Genomic DNA, 25,127 nt, shown 5'->3' on the forward strand with positions numbered 1-25,127 from the left:
AATTTATTACTTTAAGGACTCAAACCTGTCTTAATTGTTACTGACTTGAGGAGAAAGATTGTCATTCACTTTTACCATTTCCCTCTCAGAGGCTTATATATGGTCAGTAAGATTTACTGATTTTTTTTATATTTTATGATTGTAAAAAGCAACATTATCATGGTTTAATTTCTTCTAGTATTTATATGTACTTCAAGGTACTCTATTCTATTCCCAAGGAGGTGAAGAAATACCTAATTTATTATTCACCGAATTATTGGTATCTTGTTCATGCCACTCTTCCAGGACATTTCTTTTTTCAGAGAAATTTCAGGCTCATCCTATCACACCTGGACACTCATACACAACCCCACCCTTGTAGGTATTTCAACATGTGAAGGGCTCACAGAAAGACCTTGCTCTCCCCCACCAGCAACAAGTCCTTTGGCTTAGTTTTCCTCTCCCAAATCTAAATGCTCAAGGTGAGTAATGTTTGTGATTTGCACATGAAGTGTTCTGCCATAGACTCGTGTGTCTGGATACCTAGTCTCCAGTTGGTGGTGCAGTTTCAGAGGTTATGGAACCTTCAGTAGGCAGAGCCTTGCTGGAAAAAAATATGTCACGTGGGAGGGGTTGTGAAGTCACATTGTGAAGCTCTGCTTGCTGCTCTGTTTCTTGAGTATGCATGAAATGTGACCAGCCTCTTGCTCCTGACTTCATGATGTCTCTCCCTTCCCCATGATTTCCCTGTCACGATGGACTCTCTCCCTCCTCCAGAACTATAAGCCAGAATAAACCCTCTCTGCCCTACATTGCTTTTGATGGAATGTTTTCTTCTAGAAACATCCATCCATCATCAGAGAGGCAAGCTGTACAATAGTGACACATAACGATGTGAAAACTGGAACACCTGTTAACCGTCCAAGACCAAGGACCATTAGGACAAGATGTTCAATATGAAAGCAGAAGGATGAATTCTGTTAAGATACATTTTTGGATCTGAGTAACAACAGGTAAAGTCAGTGAGGTGAGCAAAGAGCAAAGGCCTCAGAACATTCTACCTGCTGCCCTGGAATGTACAAGCTAACACTTGCCCTAATTCTAACTCCATCTCTCAGCAAGTCTACTAATTACTAAGCTGAGCAAGCATGGGTGGGAAATTCACAGACGGTCCTTGATGCTCTGCTGAAATGACAATGGCCGTGTTTTGAAGAGCCTTCCATTGGGCCAGGTACTTCCTCCTCTCCTGCTCTGGGGATGAGGCAATGCACAGTGACGTGGATGGCACGTGGTTTCCTTCCAGTTCAGGGGCTTACCGTCAGCATGTCGTCACACTTCATGTCCGGCGTGTCACCATCCTCGCTTTTATTGTAGAATTTTCGGAAGAAATTGAACGCCACAACAGTGTACAGGTATACAACAACAGCCAACAAGCCAACAGTTAACACGAGCTGAAAGCAAGGGGACATTTAGCATGTATTGGGGATACAGGATATGTGACTGGTGTAACTGACAGCTGGGTAGAAGGGAAGTCCTCTACGGACACACCTGGACTTACTGACTAGAAGCCAATATGACCCATACTCTCATTGTTTCTCACCTTCTTAGCTCACAAGTAAAGTTTATTTGCACATTTTCTTTCACTTATCAGCCTGCCAAAGCATTTCATGCTGACTCCTTAATTGACTAATAAGCACACAACACAAACCAAGTAAAGATAAATTCTGATTTAGTTTCAGACTCAAATCAAATAGATATGTATTAGAAAGCAGTTTTAATGTTCAGAAAATACTATATTCTCTCCTGTAGTATATGTCAAATTTTTTATTTAGGTGATGTATGTGTGCCTGCTTGTATGTGCCTGAAGTAGCCAGGAAAGAGTGTGGGATCCCATGGAACAGAGTTAGTCAGTTGTAAGCTACCCAACATGGGTGCTGGGGACTGAACCAGGATCCTCTGCAAAAGCAGGAAGTGTTCCTACTCGCTGTGCCACCTCTCTGTTACCCGTGCTAGGAGCTCTGTCAGAATCCACCGACTGGCAAAGGCGCAGAGCACACAGGGATTCTGTCTCTGTGCCTCTGAGTTGCCATGAGCATCACAGCTTTATTCAGGCCCTGGGGCAGCATGTGTAGGAGCTTCTTGCTGGACTTTAGAAAACAAGGGATTGTGCTAATGATAGTCGAAGTACCTGTGATTGCAGGTCGGAGGGGCACTGATTAATTAAATAGACTGGACTAGACGGGCTGTGGCTCCAGATAATTAGCACAGAATTGTTACCACCAATTGGACACGCGAAGCAGCTGATAAATGAGTAGATGCATACAGATGTCTGCACAGTCACAGTAACAGAGGTCCAGCATGAGCAGCTGAGAGCCATCAGAATGTCAGTGGGATGTCTGGACCCAGACCAGCTGTCCCCTGTGTCAGCCTGCCCTTGTCAAGTATAAAATATCATTTAGACGTAGTTCAATTTTAAAAATCATGAGGATGCCTTATTAAATTAAAAATCACTAAAACTTCAACACCTTCTTGTCAATGTAAGTAAAGCATCTGAACTCCGCAACAGTTTTTGGCCCAGCATAGTATCAGGTGGAGCAAGCATTGTCTCATAAGCAAGGCAAGAACTAACATCCTCAGTGTAGTGCTCAGTGTAGATGGTCCTGAGCTGGCTGGACTTGTTCTCAACTTTCACAAAATCTGATAAGGTGTTGTTATTAATTGTACTTTACCAGAAAAAGGATTTGATAGTGGCAAATATTCGCTTATCTAAGATCATCTAGCTAAACCATCAAGACAATCCCTAAACCTGAGATAAAGGATCCTTGGATTTACTGATCATAGTTTGTAAGAGAAGACATAGACTATCCAGCCATGACAATCTTTAAAGTCACATACTGTCACATAAGGGCTGGATTTATTTTTTCAGACTTATATCTTGCCATTTTTAGTTTCCCTAAGGGAAATATGACCTTTTACCTGTTTGCCATTATGGGTAACTGAGGACAGGATAGTTCTCAAGGTCTTGAAGCCCATCGCGATGTCAAGAAGGTGGGCGGCAAAAAAAAAGTTGTTGTAGTGTCCAAGAACAGACATGGTCATATACCAGGCTAGGTAGAGGAAGGACTGTTAGGAGCAAATGGAGGAAGTCATGTCAGACAGCAGAGTACACAAGGACCAGCAAGAACTGCCACCACCATCTAGTTCCGTACAAACCCCTGCACTCTCCTCCTCTGCCTAGACTGTAATTCTTCAGTTCTAATTAGCTGGATTCGCTCTTTGCACATTTTACCTTTATTTAGTTTATTACGAAAGGCTCAGGGTAACTTTTTCTTTACACCAACTCTTCTAATTCATCCTTTCACAAATAATAGAAAGGATCATCCTACATCCTGACTGCAGGGTCTTGGCTTCAGCTTGGTGCTTGCTATTTTGCACCAGATAATTCTTGGCTATGGAGGCTGCCCTGTGACCCAGGGTCCATCAGATCCTGATGATCCATGATGAGAAAAAATGCCATCAAATGCCACTCAGGGACAAGACTGCCTCTGTTTGGCAGTTCATGTCTACAGTCACCCCACAAACCCACCAACATTGACTCCTTCCTTATCTCATTTCCTCTGGTCTCCATTTATCTACACGTTGGGATTGTTAAGACCTATTAGTTAGAATCTATTGTAGAATAGTTCCTGAGCAGTTTTATTATGGTACCACTGCACATTGCATGAACTAAAGTAAATCCCAAGAGCAATTAAAGTACTCGTTGACGTCACCGCTGTGACCTTAACTACATACTTGGTGCTGTTTGGGAAAGTCTTCTAAATCACAATTAAAGAAATTACTTTTTAATTATTTGTACACACACATATATATATACATATACATGTGTGTGTGCGTGTGTGTGCGTGTGTGTGTGTGTGTGTGTGTGTATGCAATACAATGACCTTAGAGGCCAGAAGAGGGAACTACTCTGGAACTGGAGTTAGAGACACTGTGATTGCTGGGAACTAAACCCAGGTCTTCTGCGGGTACCCTCAACTGCTGCTGAGCCATCTCTCCATTGGCCTGAATAATAATTAATGTAAATCATTTGTTTTCTTTACTGTGTAGGTGTCCATATTTGGTAGGGGCAGTGAAGATACAGGGTAGAAGCCCAATGGCTGCTTTAACTCTTGGGAGCAAGTTTCTCCTGCAGATGTGTCTTGTGACAGTAGCTCATAGGAGAGGATTAGTACTATTGCTCTGACTCTAATCTTAGAGGAAGAAAAAGGAGAGTTGGGTCATGCAAGATTTCATGGGCAACAGGGGACTGGAGCTAGGAAAAGAAAAACAGCATTTGAAAAGGACACAGGATGTAGCAGGAAGGGTTTAGAAGCGACACACTTGACATAGGACAGTAAGAAGACATCATCTCACTGGCTAGCAAGAGATGCAAAGGCTGAGGGGACACACATGGGAAACACAAGAGGAAGGCGTTGTAGATGGCTGATAAGCTAATCACGGCGTGATGCTGATTGACCCGCTAACCTTGAGTGACATGTGGAGAAAGGGCAATGCCTAGTGTAGGTACTTCGAGCATTTTTGTACTAAAAGTTACTCTTTTTGCATGATAAGAGAGGCCTCTGGGAATCCCATCTTTCATCTGATCACCCTTGTTGCTTTCAGAGACCAACCAAACCATTGAAGACCAGACAACATGAGAGAAGTGACTGGCCAAACAGAAGCCATAAAGCAAGTTGCAGGGGACTGACAGCCTAACAGGTCTCTTAAAGATGTTTGAAGGGACTCCTCCAGGGTGCCTTCAGGATTAACTCACACCCAACTTCTCTGAGTGACAGTGAATTCCACAGAAATGAAAATATGAAAGTCTGACTCAAGGGCAAGGACTGTGGTTATGCAAGCCCGACTCCCCCAGTGTGGCCCAGTCAGGGCAAGCTTACTATCTGAGTGTGAGATGGCTATGGAAGCAGGAGTTGGGTGGCTTCTGCTCACTGAGAAATTTTCCACCATTGGATGAGAAAGTAGTTGCAAGGTTAGGTATTATACTAACAGTTGACAGCTCTGAGTGGAACTTATGAGATGAGTTTTGAAGCTATCAGGAGTACCTTGGATGGTTGGGTAGAAGGGTGGGGATGGAGGGAAGAGAGCTGGCTTGCTGTCACAGACTTAAAGACTAGGAAAATGAAACATTCACTGTAAGAGCCAGTGTGAAAATTAAACAGTGAGGCACAGAGACAACTTTTGGTAATGGTTGACTATATTCAATCACATTGACATATATACCCAGGCCATATGTTTACTGTCTAACGGGTTTTGATGAAAAAAAAATCAAGAAAAGGAACATAATGGTTCAGTGTACTCAATTTTGGGGGAAAAGCAAGCACAACTATTTTTTAAAATGTATTAGTTTCTAAAATATATATAAAGTCATATATTTTCTTATGGCAATCCCAGAAATACCTTGTTTCTCCAACTGCCTCTCCAAACTCTCCATGACTAGTTTTTACATCCTCCTCCCATGCATCCTCTTCCTAGTAAAACCATTTTTTCTATTTTTATTTAGGTGTGTTTTAAATGCCTACAAATCCTCTGAAGTCTACGGTCCCACTGAAACGTAAGTGGAAGTCCATATAAACCTGTAGGTTTTTCTTACATTAATGTGTAAGGTAGGGTGGTAACAATGTCTGTGCTTGGGTCTCCTTCAGACACCATGATTATTATCTACACTGTTATCTGTGTAACTTCCTGACATAACCTCCCTCTATCTGCACGAGCTCTACAGTCTCGGGCAATGAGAGGGAAGGAGGCTTACATTGTCTGTGAACACGACTCCAAGTTTCCACATCTGGTACTTCACGTCAATAGAGTTCAATCTGGAATGACAGAAGAGAGTGTGGGCATTCACATTAACAGAAGATGTATGCTTGTGGGCCTGCTCCTGTTATGAGCAAGGATAGACAGTGTGAAAATTAAACAGTGAGGCACAGAGACAACTTTTGGTAATGGTTGACTATATTCAATCACATTGACGTATATACCTGGGCCATATGTTTACTTTCTAACAGGTTTTGATGAAAAAAATCAAGAAAAGAAACATAAAGGATAGTGCTCTGTGGTGACCTCTAAAAGGATCATGGGAAAGGAAACAAAATGGTACCATCTCTTCTTCAGTAATTTAAAACTATCATCAGCATTTATTTATATATTTATGAATTTAATATGTGTGTATGTGTGTATATGGTATGTATGTATGTGCGTGTATGGTGTGTATGTGTATGTATATGTGGTGTATGTGCATATGTGTAGTGTGTGTGTATAGGGTATATGTGTGTGTATGTGTGTGTGGTGTGTGTATATATGTGTGTGGTGTGTGTATGGAGTGCATGTGTGTGTATATGTGTGTGATATGTGTGTATGGGGTGTATTGTGTGAGGGTATGTGTGTGGTGTGTATGTGTGTGATGTGTGTGCATGTATGTGTGGTATGTATATATGGGTGTATGTGTATGCATGTGTGGTGTATATTATAATATGGGTATATATGTGTGTTGTGTTTTGTTGTATATGTGTTTAGTGTATATGTATGGGGTGTATGTGTATATGTGTGTAGTGTGTATGTATGGGGTGTATGTATGTGTGTATGTATGTAGTGTATATGTGTGTATGGGCTGTATGTGTGTGTATATGTGTGTAGTGTGTATATATGGGGTGTATGTGTATGTGTATATGTGTGTGGTGTGTGTGTATATATATGGTGTGTGTGTATGGGGTGTATGTGTATGTGTCTGTGTGTGTGGTGTGTTGTATATGTGTGTAGTGTGTAGTGTGTGTGTGTGTGTGTGTGTGTGTGTGTGTGTGTGTGTGTGATTACAGATATGCTCATCTATGCTTGGCTCTAGGTGGGTGCCTGAGATTCGAACCCTGGTCCTCTTGCTTGTACCTTGAGTGCTTATACCAGGGAGCTGTCTCCTGAGCTCTGTGTCCTCTCTTCATTGCATTTCAGTAGAAGGGTTTCTGATTCAAATGAAAACCTCATATACACATATATCTTTTTTATAGCTAACATTTAGAAACAAGAGCACTGCTCCTCCTTTTCTTAATTTCTCTTTGCAGTGCTGGGGATCATTCCCAGGACCTTGCACTGGCTCTGTGAATGCTCTCCCACTGAGCTGTAGTCCTCACCCTGCCTTCTTTGTAGTCACCTGCCAGCTCTCTCCATTTCCCTTCAGACAGGATTTAGTCTTGCCCTGCTTCCCAAGGGACTCTAGACCCTCCTCCTACAATCACTTCCAGCCTGTCTGACTCTTAGCTGCTGCTAATGCTGCACCTGCCTGGGAGCTGGTCCTGCATCCGCCTGGGGCCTCCACCACTGATCTGTGCCCTCCTCATCCCCAGGCACCTCCCCACAAATTAAATGTCTCTCAGTCAATCTGTCTCAAGTGAATAAATGTGAGCTTTGAAACTTGAGAACTTTACAAATAAGCTCATCCACGCCTGGCTCTAGGTGGGTGCTTGAGATCCGAACTCAGGTCCTCATACTTGTACTTGGGAGTGTTTTTACTCAGGAGCCATCTCCCTGGTAAACTTTAGCTTTGAACACTCACGAGAGCTTTGAAATGTTAGAAGTGCACGTTATAAAAGCCATCATTTTCCCCCAGAATTTGGCACCAATTTGGGGTTAGACATAACTTCGTCAACCTTAGACATAAAGCTCCAGCTCCAGGTTTAGCTGGCAAGTAAGGAGATGAGCAGACACAGTCTGCTGTGACAGGGGTGGTTCTCAAAGGGGCCTCTCTACACTTAAGATTCCTGTCTAATGACTTATTTTTTAAAATTATTGTCTTTAAAGAGGCCAATCTGAAATTTGAGGTGTGAGAACCAGCAGTTTGCTACATAAAGCAGATGGGGTAAGAGTCTGTTCTTGTTGTTCTCTTCTTTCTGTTTTGTTTTTCCTAGAAGGATTTCTTGGTCTCATATCTTTCTTTTTCTGAGGCAGATGTTGCTTTTCTGCCCACTCTCCTCTTAACCATTTAGGTTCTGCTACCCTGGCTTCAGGTTCCCATGCGCTGACAGACCAAGGCTGTAGTTTTTCCCCTTCTCCATGCAAAACTTTGTCTTTGTGTTGTAATGAGTTTCAGTAACACAGGGCCCTTCCATAAGCATCCCATCAATAGGCTTTGACATTTTTTCCTGAGTAGGGAAGGCTTTAGAAAGGAGAGGGACTTGACAATCTGCATGAGAGTAGCCTGACTTTCCATAGGAAATGATCTAAAGCAAACTGAGGGTTTCAGAATTCAGGACGTCTGAATTTTACATTGTAGTTTCTTGAAGCCTGAAGCTTTTCTTTTATGGTTATTTCCCATCAACCACACGCCTGGGTGGCAGCCTCACTGCTACTGTCACTAATAAGTGTTTCTTTTTGGATGTGCTCAAAACTTGTCTCTAAACAGGTGGTATCCATGCTGGGTGGAGTGGGACCCCCGTGCCCAGGGGTGTCCCAGGCTAATTGTGGCAGCTAATCAAGGCTCAGGCTCCCCTGGAAACAGGCCTTGATCTAAGAAAATCCTATAAATAGAGAGAGAGAGGGAGAGAGGGAGAAGGAGAGAGACAGAGAGAGAGACAGAGAGACAGAGAGAGAGACAGACAGACAGAGAGAGAGAGAGAGAGAGAGAGAGACAGAGAGAGAGACAGAGAGAGAGAGGAGAGACAAAGAGAGACAGAGACAGAGAGAAGGGTGGGTAGTGGGTGGGTGAGAGGTTGCTTGAAGATCCTAAGATATAAGCTTGTCTGTCCTACCCACCCCCCAAAATCCCACAAACATGTAAGCACTCAGCCTTTCTTACCACGGGGAGGAGGTGAACCACTTATTTAAACGTGTGCTTATCAAGGTGCATGGATGGATAAATGCTGTAAGTATTAATGGACTGTTTACAAATGGGCCTTGCGATGATAAAAAGTTTATAGGTAAGTGAATAACCACCACTATTGTGGACACATCAAGGTGGCAAGCACACAGAATCCTGCTAAACTTCTAAATGTTTCAGTTGAGACACAGAACACAGAAATCTTTTTTTCTGATCTTGTATGTTCCTTACTGGATCTTCATTCAGATTTCATTATCCATATTTAACAGTGATGATAACATAAGACTATTCTTGCTCTTTGCCAGCAGTCTGTCTTGAAAATATTTATTATATAAGACAATGAAAGGTTTTGCCAACTAAAGTTTTGTTATACTTATGTGTGTATATGCATGCTGTGTATATGTGCAAGTACATGTACCATGTATCTGCGTGTGAGTTAGAGAACAACTTGTATAGGAGACTCTCTCCTCTCATTGTGGAATCTGGGGATGGAACTCAGGTCCTCAGGGTTGGCAGTAAATACCTTTACCTGCTAGGCCTTGTCTCTAGCCATCACCAAAGCTAAACAAATATTCAGACCAGTCATGCTGGGCTAGGGACATAGCTCAGCGGGGCAGCAGTTGCCTCACAAGTTAAACATGAGGCCCTGGGTTTGATACCTGTTGCTGCAGTGCACACAAGCAAACACAAAAACCGAGAAAAGCTAATTTCCTGAGAAAAAGTAACCATAGCTCTTCTCTAAAACAAGAAAGTGCCCAGACAGTAAAATGTCACCTAGGTGAAGAAAGCATGCTGGACTTGCTTGCAGATATCTAGCTGGTCACATCTGCCAAGTAGGCAGGAGCACAGGCATACACTGACCCTCCACATCGTGGGCATAGGTGTCTGACAGAGGGCGGGGAAAAACTGCCTCAGTCTCCAGGGACCTCGATCCAACTCACTTATCTTAGTTAATGGCATTATTTCACAAGAGTGCCATTTCAACAGTACTTCATTTTAAGATAAGTACTTCATTTTAAAATTTCAGATAAGAGAGTAACATGGTGTTTTGGTACACTGATACTCTCTCTCTCTCTCTCTCTCTCTCTCTCTCTCTCTTTCTCTCTCTCTCATAAAGATATATGAATCTTTAAATGTTGATAACAGGAGCCACACCTGGAACACTCCAGAGGCTAGAGCAGGAAGATGGTAAGATGAGGCCAGGGAGCTATCAGTCAGTTCCAGGTCTACCTGAACTAATATATAATGAATTTCAGGTCAGCCTGGGCTACATGGCCTGACTCTGTCTCAACATGAACAACAACAATGACAATAATACATTAGGAAAATATCCCTCCACCCCAAAGCTTCAAACACTCAGGTCCTGGCTAGTTCTATGTCAACTGGACCCAAGTTACAGTCCTCTGCAAGGAAGGAACCTCAAATGAGAAGATGCCTTTATAAGATCTGGCTGTGGGGCACTTTCTTAGTGACAGAGATGTAGGAGAGCCCAGTACATGGTTGGTCATACCGCCCCTGGGGCCGGTGGTGCTGAGTTCTATAAGAAAGCAGGCTGAGTAAGTCATGAGGAGGAAGCCAGTGAGCAGCACCCATCCATGACCTCTACAGCAGCTTCTGCCTTCTGCCTCCAGGCTCCTGTGTTCTTTGGGTTCCTCTCCTGACTTCCTTTGATTGATGGGCTATGCTGTGGAAGTGTAAGCCAAATAACCCTTTCCTTCCTAACTCACTTCTTAGTCATGGTGGTTCATCACTGTAATAGAAACCCAGAAGTATGAATGACAACTTTCTCTTGGAACTTGCTGTTATCCTAAGGGAGGGAAGGGAAATCAACGAGCTAGTCCAAAATGTGTCCCTTGACCCCATCCCGAGTAGGGCAGAAGTGTCACTCACACAGCAGACAAGGAGCTGTCCTTCTTGGGCTTCTTCTTCTCTCTTGCATCGCTGAAATCCAGTGCAGCCTTATCCATGCCCAGTAACTCGCTGATTCTGTCTCTCCCATAAAACTCTCCATATTTATCCATTACCTATGGTCAAGGAAGAAGTATGTCATTGGCCTTAATAGTAGTGCCACCTATTCAAGTATGCCAGAGTAATTTTTTGTTGTTGTTGTTGTACATTCGCTTGATGGCATGGAAAACAGCCTTCTAGTTTACAGTCCATCTTCTGGGATCGTTGGGATCTGGGATCGCTATTGAAGTTCTAAGAAAATCTACAGCACTTTGAATAACTCAGCCCTGAAGAGTGAGATGCCCCTTTTAGTACAGGAGGCACAGGAAAGACTGTGGTGACGTATGAGAACGAGATGATGGGGGGAGAGGAGTGTTCTTTTACCAGGAATTTTTTCAGAACTTTTGTGACTGTCATGGTCTCTACCTTTCTTGCTTATCTCAGGTGTCTGGCAGGATGTTACCAGGTGAGCGTTAGTGTTGTCATCCCATTGTACAGGTTAAGAAACTGAGGAGATAGCTCAGTTGATGAAGAGCCATGTACAAAGCTGAGGGCAGTAGAAGGTGGGTATAACCCCACCACTGGGAAAGCAGAGAAAAGGGGTCCATGAGACTCGCTGTCCAACAAGCTGAGCTTAACTGGTGAGTCTCAGGACAAAGGGAAAGTCCATGTCTCCAAATAGGATGGACTTTTCCTGAGAAACAGTAGCCAAAGCTGACCTTAGCTTCTACACCCATCCACACATGTGTACACACGTCCTCACACACACCCGTGTACCCAAACACACACACACACACACATGTATATATATACACACACACATACACACACATACATACACACAAAGAGAGAGAGAGAGACAGAGAGCCAGAGAGAGAGAGAGAGAGAGAGAGAGAAAGCGAGCGCCTGGTACTTGGACATGGCTCGCAGCTCAGCATAAATCCCAGCATGTCCAGCTCTGTGATGTGCTTCTCCCAGGCCTAAATCCATGTGTAATGGTACCAAGGAACAGCCAAAATGGAAGGAATGGGGAGATCGAGGAAAGAAAAACAGAGTAGATCATTAATAGCAGGAGGGACAGGAGGAGAGCAAGCAAAAGATAGTGTGCCCAGGAGACCAAGTGGGAAGGCAAGAGGACACAGGGGGAAGGAAAGACAAGAGCAGACAGAGGGAACCCAGGAAGGACGGGTCTCTCAGCACGCGCAAAACAGGTTAAGTCAAAAAAAAAAAAAAGCATTAAAGCCAAGTGGCGGTTACATGACTAAGAGCACAGGCCTTTCAGGCTGACTAAGCCATCTACTGGGTACTTTTTCTCAGGGCTGAAGAGGGCGTGTGGCGGCCCGTCTCTACAGAGCATGCCCCGGCTCGCTCTTCACCCTAGAGGACACAGCAGGTACTGCAGCGGAGGAGCCAGGAGCCAGGAGCTCCTCTTCTCTCCCCTTCCCTGCTTTCTTATTTTGTGTGTGCATGCGTGCATGTGTGTGCGTGCACATCTGTGGGTGTGTGTGAAGGCCAGAGATCAGTGTCAGATGGTTTCTTTATTCCCTTTCCGGTTTGGTCTCTCACTGAACCTGGAGCTCATTCCTGTGAGGCTAAAGGGCCAGTGAGTCCTCCTGATGCTCAGAGCTACGCCCTGCCTGACGCTTGGATTTCAAGCATGCACTGGGCCAGTTCGTGTGAGTGCTGGGGGTACAAACTCAGGTCCTCAGGTCACACAGCAAACACTTGTGTCATCGCTCTAGTCCTGGCCTTGCTGTTTATTTAACATAAATGTAGAAGGTTTTATTTTTTTTTCTGGAAACACTTTTGGTTTTATATTTTAGAAACTCCCTTTTTATACCATTCTAAAAACTTCGTAGATATAAGATATTTAAATTGCCCATTTAAAATTATTTTAGAATAGTTGAAAACTCTGGTTTAATTTAGATAGGCATTTATGTGTTAGTATAATAAACTCAAAGTGACAATTCACAAGGTAACAAAAATGTACAAAGATATCAGCAATCCAAGACTCTTTCCACCACCAAGTAGGGACACACACACACACACACACACACACACACAGACACACACACACAGACAGACACACACCACACACACACACACACACACACACACACTACATACACACATACACCACACACTACACAAACATACACACACAACACACACACACTACACACACACATACACCACAAATACACACACACCACACACACACCACACACACACCACACACAAACCACACACACACACACACACAAAACACCACACACACACCACACACACCACACACACACACACACACACCACACACACACACACACACACACACACACACACACACACACACACACACACACACCACACACACACACCACACACACACACACACACACAAACACACCACACACACACCACACACACACAAAAACACACACACAAACACACCACACACACACCACACACACACACCACACACACACACACACACACACACACACACACACACACACACACACACACACCACACCCACACACACACACCCACACACACACACCACACACACACACACACACACACACACACACACACACTACACACACACACTACACACACACACACACCCACACACACACACACACACACACCCACATACACACACACACACATACACACACACACACACACACCACACACACACACACACACACACACACACACACACACACACACCACACACACACACACACACACACACACACACACACACACACACACCACACACACACACACACATACACACACACCACATATACACACACACCACATACACACACACCACATACACACACACCACATACACACACACACACACACACACACACACACACACACACCACATACACACACACACACACACACGCACACACACTGTGCTTGATTACACTTCAGTTAATTTCAGCTCTTGGTGTATGCGCCATCTCTGCATCAAGTGGTAAGACTGGGTTTCCTTGACAACCAAGGAGTTGAAGCAGCCCTGAATTGATAAAGACACAAAATATCTCTTCCCAGGACAGGTGCACCTGTGCCAGTACACAGGGAACTGGCATTCACCAGGAGACAGTGGGTGAGCTGAGCAGCTCAAAGAATCAACAGGGCGCCTGGAGGAGGCTAAGTGGGGGTGGGGTGGATGGTGAGGGAAGAGGTATCAGGGTGAGGGGGTGCCTGCAATCCCAGCATTCTCAGGAAGCTGACACTACAGTGCGAATGAAGCTAACCTGGGCTGCCTGGTGAGTTCCAGGGTAATTTCCGCTACAGTCTGAGAACTTCCCTCAAAACTACATTAGAGAGGGGGGGAAGCGGGAAGGGGAAGGGAGAGGGAGAGGGAGAGGGGGAGGGGGACCGAGAATCAGAAAGAAAATTAAAAAAAAGAAAGGAAAAAAAGAAAAAGGTATTCCCAAGCAGCAGCTCTCAGCACACAATCACTTTGCATGCAATATTTTAACTGAACCGTGTGGAGCCACCTTGAACCTGTGTGGTAGGGTGCGCAGGGATAGCCCAGCCTCTGAGCAGAGGTTCTCAACGGCAGAGCTTAGCAGGCAGGGTTGTGGCTGAAACAAGACCACTGTTCTCTCTGTTCTCCCCGCCACACTCCAGTACAATTAGAATCCGTTTGTTTTTTTTTTTTAAGGTCTTTAAAGTTATAAGACAGAAAACAAACCAAACAAACCAACAGACAAAGCCCACAGCCTGCAGCCCACACGGGGCAACATTCTTACTGATTCTTGTCATTGTTCCCTAAGGCAGGACAGGCAAGGGAAGCAAGGGCTGTTGATCTGGGGGCAAAAGAGTATGGATTTCTCAGATGCTCTTTTGAACGTCCCTATTCGATTCTCTCGCTGCCTGGAAATAGCAACAGCAAGCAAGCAATTGGAACACACGTCACATCCCATTCTCCATCCAAAACACATCACAATAGAGCCCGAAGCACCCTTAAAAAAAAGAAAAAAGAAAAAATATGGGAATTCATTCCCTCTTAGAAATATTACCTTTCTTTTAACAAATTTATCCCAGTAGTTATTGGGAAATGACCTAAAAGATTCAAAAGATACAAAAGCAGAGAGGTAAGAATAGTATTACCTTTTAAAATGACGAATGACACATAATTTGAAATAAACAAAATATGGAAAATAATATCCATTCAGATATCCTGAAACCTATTAGTAGTACAACAAATCACATAACCACTCTGGTTAAACGTTTTCTATATCGTCAACCACTCTGTTCATATTTTTTTCTAAATCATTTAAGTATACTAAATATTTTAAGTAATAACATATAAACATACAAATAGGTAGATCACATTAAAAGGATATGCAATGATATGTTAATATAATCATATTTATTTACAAGTTATTATATTATATTTATCACTTATTTATGAGTGATATATATATATGTATATATTCTTGTCATTTATTTTTAAACTTAGAATGTTTAGAAACTGTGGTTTGGGTGATGGCTTAGAGTACTTTGTCTAGCATGCTCAAGGCCCTGGGTTTAAGTCCCCCCACTCCAAAAAGGAGCAAACTAGTAGACTAGAGACCTATCACTGTGTTGCTATGAAGTCAGAGTCTTATTCCCCACTGGAAAACCTGGAGCCTACTAGAAATGGTAACTTAAGAATCAGCAATTCCAGGGCTGGGGACATAGAATCAGCAGAATATTTACAGAGCATGGGTGAGGCCTTGGGTTACCCTCAGCGAGATAAAAAAGTAAAGAGTAAACAAACCCAGCAGATTTGGTCCTTGTGGAGTATAAACACTCAAAAATACACTGCCAATAACTGTTTTTACAGAAGGTATAAGTTGGGATGGATTTATATGTGAGGGACATCACACTGTAACAGGCTGGTGGGTGATGTCCTCTGGAAGCTCGGGCACATTAGCACTGCAGATCCAATGTTCGCCTTAGATGCTACACCGCTTTCCTTGATGACTAGTTTCTGCTTCCTCTGCATTCGGATGAGACTGTGCTGCACCGTGGGGCGTGAGCCTAGTGCCGCACTCCCTTGAACACTGGGTAATGGCTGTGTAGTCCCATCAGCACTGTGGAAATAGCCTCCAAGCACTGTTTGATTAAGAGAGTCAGACCAGAGGGGCAGAAACTACAGCATCCATTAGGCTTCTCAGCGTTCTTAGTCTTTTGATTTTCTTGGCTGAATACATAACCGTTACTCGCTTGGGCTGAACTTTTAACAAACCTTCAGAAACACTAGCAGAGAATTTCTTTAAACATCTTGAAATCCCTGAGCCCAGAAATGCTTCTTATAATCCTTCACTCACTGTGTGTTGATCACCAGTCTGTCCCATTGGCCTTTGATATCGTCTTCCGATGGCTGCTCCGTAATGTAAAGCCCATCAAACTCCAACTTCCGTGCCACTTCCTTCTCTCGCTTAAAAATAACCAAGGGGACCTGCGGGTGGGAATCAGCATGCCCATGCCGACATTTGTTTAGCTGGACTGACATGTCTCACAGTCACTATCTTTACAAAACAGCTCTTGAAATTGCAGGCAAGCAAAACTTCAGTGAAAATCAATCAATTACATTCAGGAGAAAAGAAGCATTTAGAAGGTCTGGAGGAAGGCAGTACACATACACGTTCATATGCTTTAAAGACACGAGGGTTAGTGTATGATTAGGTTACTGGAAGCATTCTAAGTTCTAAAAGAGACAGGCGACTACAAAATACTCAATATAAATTTAAATGAACAGATGTGAAAAAACTTACATCTCCAAATGCATGTTTTTTTTAATCTCTTGAGTAACTCTATGCACAGCCTGTATATATTATATAGAGGTAAATTCACCAATTTAACATTGGTGTGCTGGCTGGTTTTGTGTGTCAACTTGACACAAGCTGGAGTTAGCACAGAGAAAGGAGCCTCCCTTGAGGAAATGCCTCCATGAGACCCAGCTGTAAGACATTTTCTCAATTAATGATCAAGGGTGAGAGGGCCCAGCCCATTGTGGGTGGTGTCATCCCTGGGCTGGTGGTCCTGGGTTCTACAAGAAGGCAAGCTGATCAAGCCAGGGGAAGCAAGCCAGTAAGCAGCACCCTCCATGGCCTCTGCATCAGCTCCTGCCTCCAGGTTCCTGCCTTGTCCAGTCCAGTCCTGACTTCCTTTGGTGATGAACAGCAATGTGGAAGTGTAAGCTGAGTAAACCCTTTCCTCCCCAACTTGCTTCTTGGTCATGGTGTTGTGTGCAGGAATAGAAGCCCTAACTAAGACAACTGGCAAAAGTCTTGGTGAATAAAACAAGGTATCTCTGTCATCTGTGGATGATTCCCTTTTCAGGTGGACAGGGTCTATGCAAGCATAGTAGGGACACCAAGGAAGTATCTAGAAATATTTATCCCCATGAGAAGAGGGGAACAAGAGGTAGAAAAGATCCCTATATTTCACACACTAGTGTTTTATTCTAAGCCCCAAGTTTTTCAACTATCTTATGAGACTTCATAGCCAGAGGCATAAGGCAGTGAAATAAAAAATAGATATATTTGTGCAGGTGAGGACATCCTCAAGCACTCCCAGAGACTATATTGCCATCTCAATTTCTATTCACCAAGGCTTACTGTTACCCCTGGCAGAGACGTAGGTATAAAGGCAACTTATTTTCTGGATAAAAGAGCAAGGATTGTGAGACTTGTGGATGTTGAGAGATCTGTGCCTAACAACAGAACAGTCGCACTTTACAGGTATTTAACTCTGAGAGACTGTGGGCGGTGGGGAGGGTGGCTCACCTTTGTGTGGTCAAGTTGTACTTGAAAAGGTTGACTGTATAAATAATTATCAGAAGGCAAAAGCATACTCGAAATCAATGACTGATCAGTGGAAACTCGGAGAGATCAGGTTTTCTCATCCTACTGTTGGAGATGGATGCCTATGACCACATTTTACTCTCCTGCCCTTAGCCCGTTATTTCCCCTTACCCCAGCCTGCTTCTCCCTTCTGCCCCAGTGGTGTGGATCCCAAGAGCATCCCAAACAAAATGCCACACTCGGAAATTCCACCTTAGTACCAGAATCCCCAGACAGACCCTCTAAGCACAGGAAGCCGGGGACTTACTTTCAGGCAATAGTACCCGATGATGCAGAAGAAGGAGATGATGGTGTGGAGGATGGCTAGGATGCGCAGGGTGGGTTCCATGTAGCCGCTACTCTCCTCCAGGACGTAGTGAACCGCAATGACTCTGTGGGGGCTGCTGTCCAGGCTGGTGGTCACTTTAGCGGCATCGCTGGAAGTTCGGGTAGGCAGCTCCTTCCCTTCAACCACAGAAGAAGTGGAGACCTGATTCAAACCATTTAAAATACGGTCAGTTCTCCGCGTGCCACATCGCCACGAGCAGAAAGGAACTGAAACACGACCTCTGCAGATGTGAAGTCAGAACAGGACGGTATCATGGAAAGACTATCGGGGAAAGTATAAAGAGACAGCTTTTCCAACAGCGATCACGATTAATAAATACGCATCTAAAGTTTATGCTAGGGGGTTGCTGGAGAGATAACTTGGTAGGAAATTGCACTTGCTGCCAAGTTTGATGACCTAAGTCCCATTCTCCAGAAATGACATTGATGGAAGGAAGAAATGGACTCTTGTCAGGTGTTCTCTGACCTCCGCATGCACACCATGACACGCTTGTGTGCGTGTGAGCACACACACACACACACACACACACACACACTAATTGTTAATTTTTTCAAGTTCATGCTAATCCAACGAAGAGTTATAAGGAATCCAAATTGTGCAGAAAACACTAGGTACTTTTCTTCTCAGTTAGCCAAATAATGTCATGTAAGAAAGGTTCTGTCACAGCCAAGCATCATAAATCATAACAAGTAAGAAATCCAGCTGAGTCGTCCTAGAAACACTGGGGTACACCCTCTGTAACACCCCACCTTCTCAGTCCCGGCCAGCTGAGGTCCCTCCTACTCCAATGCCAAGAGTGCACGCACCATTTTCTGTGGCATCTGTAGTGGGACTGGGCTTTGGTTAGTCTCGTTTGTGCAGATGCAGTTTAGACTCAGTATAATGTGCTCACTTGCAGCTCACGGGGAATCTATCCACTGGTATCAGTCACTTTTGACACTTATAATGGTCTCTAACCCACCAGAGCACACACACGTACCTTGTAGAAGAGCAGGATGAAATTGATGGCGAAGGCGACAAACAGGGCCAGCATTCTCATGTTGTAAAAGTTGCGAGCAAAATAGTTCTGAAGAGAGAAAGAGTTAAGAACAGGCCCATGGTAAGGGATCAGAAATGTGCAAACGTTTGAAACAAACCATCCGTTCATTTACTCCAACCTACAGACTGAGAGCCTGCTGTGTCGGTGGTGCTGGGGACACACAGCGAGGGACAGAGTTTCTTCTGCCACGGAGAAGACCACTAGTTATAACCACACCTTGGTCAGCTATCATTCAGGAACTCCAAATGGCACATTGATACTTAGGTGAGGGTTTGGGGACTGCGAGGATAGTTTGGAATGGATGACTAGGAAAGGCTTATGTCAGGAGGTGAGACTGAGCACCTTGGGGAGGCAAGAGACATGGGGAGCGTGTTAGAGACGTGGGGAGCGTGTTAGAGACATGGATAGCGTATTAGAGACATGGATAGCGTGTTAGAGACGTGGATAGCGTGTTAGAGATGTGGGTAGCATCTTAGAGACATGGACAGCGTGTTAGAGACGTAGATAGCATGGGCAGGGCCTTTAATTATAGTGGGGTTGGAGAGAGGGTTAAGTGCATTTGCTGAGAGCTAGGCTCAGTTTCCAGCATCCACACAGAAGCTCACAACTATCTGTAACTCTAATTTTGGGGGGATCTGATGCCCTCTTCTGGTCTCCAGAGGTATTACTAAAACGAGTAGTTTGTGTGTGTGTGTGTGTGTGTGTGTGTGTGTGTGTGTGTGTGTGTGTGTGTGTGTGTGTGTGCGTGCTTCAGAAGTGAGCTCTGGCAGGGGAACAGCAGCTGAGTTCTAAAGGCTTCTGATGAGGATTTGAGTTGTCCGTTACGGCAAACTGATTCAATGATCTCTAAATCCATTTACAACCTCTAAGATTATACTTTTGAGCATGTGAAGTCTGTTCTAGCATTTCCTGGATTTAGAATGTTGTAAATGACCTAACCCTTCCTGGAACATATCTTGTCTCTTCTGTAACGTGAGCACAACAGAACCAGCCTCCTACATTTGCTATGAGAATCTATGATAATGCCTGTTAGTCATTTTAATATGCTACTAATAATTAACACAACACTTCGTATGCTGCCACTGTGACGACTGCTGTTTCATTCTAGATGGGATAAGATGCTTTTGGAGAGCTAAAGAGGACGGGATGGAACTAGATGATGACTTAGAAACTCCTCTGTGGAAACAGTAGAAGCAACGGGGACTGGGTAGTATGCATGGCTGCAAAAACGAGGTAACATGAGTGGGTCTACATCCACGGTAACTGTGGACACGGAATCAGGAATCTTCAAGGCACGTTAAAAGAAGAACTGAGGGGTTTTTTTTTTCTTCGTTTGTTTGTTTCTGTACTATGCTAGAAGTAAGAAAGAAAGGACTCTTAGTGACTGAGTGCTAAGTGACTGGTGGGTATGGTACAGTGAATGGGAAGAAGTCAAAGCAACTCAGCGGAAGAGGATGTAAGGGAAGAGGCCACATTGGAAGTTACCGTTTGTTAGAACATGGAGTGAGCTTTAACATGATAAGGCCTAACCACAACGACAATGCCTCTCACTAATCTCTCCATGGATATAACCCTTCTCTGTGGGGTCCTTGCCCTGCAGTGGGATTCTGGCTTTACGGCCATGCCTAGTTATACTAGGAGTGGATGACATATTCAAAGTGGGCCAGTTATATGTATCTCCCAGCAAGTAACAAAACAGGTCACAGAGACTGAGTTATCTAACTGTGGCTTTTGTATGGGGACTGTCACAAAGACATGGAGGGGAGAGATCTATGGGCACGGGGCAGGCACCAGGGCCATGACTGGTCTGATGTGTGCAAAGTGGCAAGCCGAGGCCAAGGCTGCAGAGATGGAGAAAGAGTTATATAACTGGGAAACACAGGGACCCAGAGGAGGAAATGAAAGCACATCTCAGTTGCTTTCCTTAGGCAACAACAGAGACAGGCTCCTGGGCAACCACAGGACTGATGTGTACTGAGGAGCCTACCCAACGTCCAGAGCATCTACAAACAAAGACACCTGCTGCTATGGCAACCACGGATGCACATCAAATTAACAATTATACAGAGTTATCTCAGAAACCTTTATGTTCAACGGACTCTGCAGCAAACAATACAGGGAAAGAACCTGATTTGGGAAATACTCCTATAAAACCCTATGAAGAACTATCTTCTTTCTTTTGTTTCTTCATTTTCTCTTACCTGTCACTAAAGAAACTTTTTATAAAATGCATTTATGTTTTATCTCTATAAGTTTATACGTATTTCTTTTTAGTAAAAGGTGGGATGGTAGATTCACTAGGTTCTGGGCTGATGGGTTCCAAGGTATTTGTAGGAAGACTCTGGAGCTACTGTGGTGTCTGTCGTTCAGATGTTAAGACAGTGTGAACGTATGTAGAGACCTTGGAGGTACCAACCATGGGAAGGTGTGTGCAGGCCATGGAGTGTTAGGCATCGTAAATTGTGTAGAAGGAGCAGTAGCTAGAAAAATAGACATTTGCCTCATAACACAAATACAGTGGGCTGCAGAGATGGCTCAACAAACTGGCTGCCCATGCAGGGGACCAAGGTTTGGTTCGCAGAACCCACATAGTAGCTCACAACTGTCTGTAGCTTCAGTTCCAGGTATCAGATCTCTGGCTCCCCCAGGCACTTCCATACCCATAGTATACATCAATGTATGGACACATTCACATGTTCACGCAAAATAAAGATAAACTGTTTAAAGAACCCCAATACACTAAAACGAATAGATAAACATCTGGTTAGCCCTCTGGTTATGAAGGCAGAGCCTCCATGTGTCAAATCAGTTGCAAAGAGAAAACACTTGGAAAAAAATTTGTCCTAAATGGATACAGACTTTTTTGCTCTTACCATTATTCCCTAAACATTTCCATAACATTCAAACTGTGTTAGAGGTTGTAAATAATCTAGATAGGTGAAAACATATGGAAGGATATGTGCTCTTTACACTCAAACATTCCACTATTCGTACACAAGGGACTTGAACACTCTCAGATGTGGGTAGGAGAAGGGCTTTTGGGATCAACGGCTACACATAACCAGGGACAACCAATCAGTACCAAAAGTCTCACCAGCAGCTTCTGTTGGTAGGCTATGATTTTCTTCCAGAATGCTGACTCGGGAACCTCAGGCTCCCCATATCGATGTGTATGAAGCTGCCTCAACTTCTGTTTACCCTTATCATCTTTGGCTTTTTCTTCTTTTTCTCCATCCTCTCCCCTGTAAAAGCAAAGGAAGCCATGTCGAAGACCCGAAGAACCACACAGCTACTTCACAAAATACAAAGGGAGCAGATAAATCGCAACAGCTGTTTAGAAACTAAGCCCTCTGTGCCTGTACACATACGTTCATGTAAGAACAGTTGTGAGCTACTATGTGGGTATACAGACAGTTGTGAGCTACTATGTGGGTGTAAGCATGTGCATGTATGTGCATGTGCATGTATGTGCATATACATGTGGGATCCAGATAGAGACCTTGAGGGCCCTTCATCCTCGGGTACTACTCACAGTGATTTGTGAGAGAGTTTAGGACTGTTTCACCTTTAGGCTAGGCTGTCTGGCCAGCCACTCCCGGGGATTTGACCATCTCTACCTCCCAAGTGCTGGGATTACAAGAGCAAGCCATTCTGTCCAGCCTTTTATGTGGTTTTGGGGATCAAACTCAGGGTTATGCATTCACGTGGCAAGCATTTTAGAAACTGAGCCATTCTCTGTAGCTCCCAAACTGAGTTCTACCCCAAATAATCATAACCTTCTGGGTTTTAGATTGAGGAAAAGGATTTCCTGCCCTCCCCGCAGATGAATAATTCTGTGGACTCTGAATCAAAAGGACATTTTTCCAGGCCAGGAAGCTTTTTGTGCCCCTATTTGGCAGATTATCTTTGCTTGTATAGTAAGACATTTGATTACAAAATGGCACAACAACAAAGACATTTCTCCTGTCTCCCCAACCCCTATTCAACGCACTTTAGTTCCTTTTTATTATGGATGGAAGGGAGGCCTCGTGTATTCCCCAGCAAGTGATCTGCCATGAAGTTCCAGTCCAGTCCCCTTTTTTTACCATTAAATTGGAAACAGGGTCTCACTAAGTTACCCAAGTTAGCCTTGGACTTCCTCTGTATAACCCAAGATATCCTTGGATGTGCGGTTTTCCTGGCCAGCCTCCCAAAGGCCTAGAGGTGATTGCTTTATTTGTGTGTGGGAGGGGCAGGGCATATCTTTATGTGTGTGTGTTGGGGGCAGGGCATGCCATTTGTGTGTGGGAGGGGCAGGGCATACCTTTATGTGTATGTGCGGGGTGGGGAGGGGATGCCATTTGTGTGTACGTATGGGGAGGCATGCCATTGGGGGTTTAAGCCATTTGTGGTAGGGTCACAGTCATATACAGGGTCATTGTCATATTCAGGGTCAGATGTCCTAGTGCACTAGTGAAGGTCAGAGGACAACACGCAGGAGTTGATTCTCAACACTACAATGAAGATCTGGGGACTGAACTCAGGGCCTCAGGTTTGGCACAAGTGCACTTGCCTGCTGAGCCCTCTTGCTGGCCCATAATTCAAATTTTAACAGTCTCTAACCCCTGAGACTTAAAATCAGAGTCCTGTACATTTTGGTTTTTTCCCACATATAAAAGACACTGATAACACTAATACACTGATACTAGTAATCATATTCACTTAATTTTATTAAGAAAAATACATTAATTTTATTTAAAACAATATGCTCTTATTGCTATATTAATCTCAGATAACAATGGAATTAGAACCAGAAGTTTTGTAAGCTTCTAAGAATTAGAGTTACTCATCTATGTCGTGTGTGCACTTGCACACGTGTGTGTGCGTGGGGGGACGGGGTCAGAGGACAAGCTGCGGTGAGTGAGACAGTTAGGTATCTTCTTCTGCCATGTGGATACTGGGGATCAAACTCAGGTCTCCAGACTTGGCAAGAAGCACATTTACCTGCTAACTCACCTCTTCAGTCCCAGAAGAACTAGGGGTTCATATCAAAAACGCTTTTCATGTAAAGAAAGTAAGACTCCTTGTGAGGGCACGGATGCTGAGCTCAGCTCACGCCCAACACTGTACTTCCCAGCAGGTAAGAACGTCATGTTGACTGCACCCTGTCACGTGTGCTACGTTTACTACTCTAAATTATCTGGCCATATTTCCAACAGATCTAAGACAATGAAAACAGGCTAGTGAAGTAGCAAAGTGATTAGGGGAGATCGGCAAAGTGCCTGTTCTATGAGAACGGCGATGAGACAGGAATCTATGGTTTTCTGTTCTTCATAGCCTTTTCTAGCTGGACATGAGATTGCATATGTTTGGGGTAGGAGGGAGACAAGGGTTTTCTACTACTGATGGAAAGCTATTGTGGAGAGAGAGTTGGGCATTTCTCTTGTTTCATTCTGTGTTCCTCATTACCTACCTCCGTGTTTATAATTGGGCTCCACAACACCATATGTGCTCATGAAGATGCAGACCCCTAGGCCCATACCACAACAAGAATGTATGCATGCACATGTATGCATGTGCACACATGAGTGCATGTGTGCTCATTCACACTAGCATGCATACAGTGGGATGGGGCTCAGGAATCTGCACTGTGTTTGTGAGTGGGTGGACGAATTCATATGTGTGTGTTTGTGTGTGTTTGTGTGTGTGTGTGTGTGTGTGTGTGTGCGCGCGCGCGCGCGTGCATATATGTTCTCATGGAGGCCATGAGGTAACCTTGGGTGTGGCTCTTCAGTAGCCAATCACCAAATACTTTTTCCAACAAAGTCTCTTACTGGCCTACAGCTCTCTGATTAGGCTAGCATGGCTGTCCAGGGAGCCGGAGCTGCCTGTCTTCCCCTCCTCAGTACTGGGATTACAAATCTGCACCTCACACCAAGGATCTGATGTAGGCTGTGGGGATCGAACTAGGTCCTCAAGCTTATGGAGCAGGAGCTTTACTAGTTAACCTACCTCTCCAGCCTGCAACTTTCATTTTTAACAACCTCTAAGAGATCTCTGTTCACGTGGCCTCAGACAGTGCTCAGAGAAGCCACTACCGAACACAC

General features: G+C 44.2%; 1 protein-coding gene across 1 annotated transcript in view; it reads right to left on the reverse strand.

Moving 5' to 3' along the window:
* Ryr2 (ryanodine receptor 2) overlaps positions 1 to 25,127 on the reverse strand; it is a 393,422-nt gene that overhangs the window by 10,159 nt on the left and 358,136 nt on the right. Inside the window, exons 92-100 of the mRNA XM_032885202.1 lie at positions 22,136 to 22,283; positions 18,982 to 19,068; positions 17,922 to 18,143; positions 16,136 to 16,266; positions 14,840 to 14,882; positions 10,730 to 10,863; positions 5,789 to 5,849; positions 2,956 to 3,102; positions 1,296 to 1,430 (exon numbers count right to left, since the gene is read on the reverse strand). Of these exons, the coding sequence (XP_032741093.1) occupies positions 1,296 to 1,430; positions 2,956 to 3,102; positions 5,789 to 5,849; positions 10,730 to 10,863; positions 14,840 to 14,882; positions 16,136 to 16,266; positions 17,922 to 18,143; positions 18,982 to 19,068; positions 22,136 to 22,283 (1,108 nt within the window). The remainder of the gene's footprint in view (positions 1 to 1,295; positions 1,431 to 2,955; positions 3,103 to 5,788; positions 5,850 to 10,729; positions 10,864 to 14,839; positions 14,883 to 16,135; positions 16,267 to 17,921; positions 18,144 to 18,981; positions 19,069 to 22,135; positions 22,284 to 25,127) is intronic.

This window comes from Rattus rattus, chromosome 14, assembly GCF_011064425.1.
Source record: "Rattus rattus isolate New Zealand chromosome 14, Rrattus_CSIRO_v1, whole genome shotgun sequence".
Taxonomy (NCBI): Eukaryota; Metazoa; Chordata; class Mammalia; order Rodentia; family Muridae; genus Rattus; species Rattus rattus.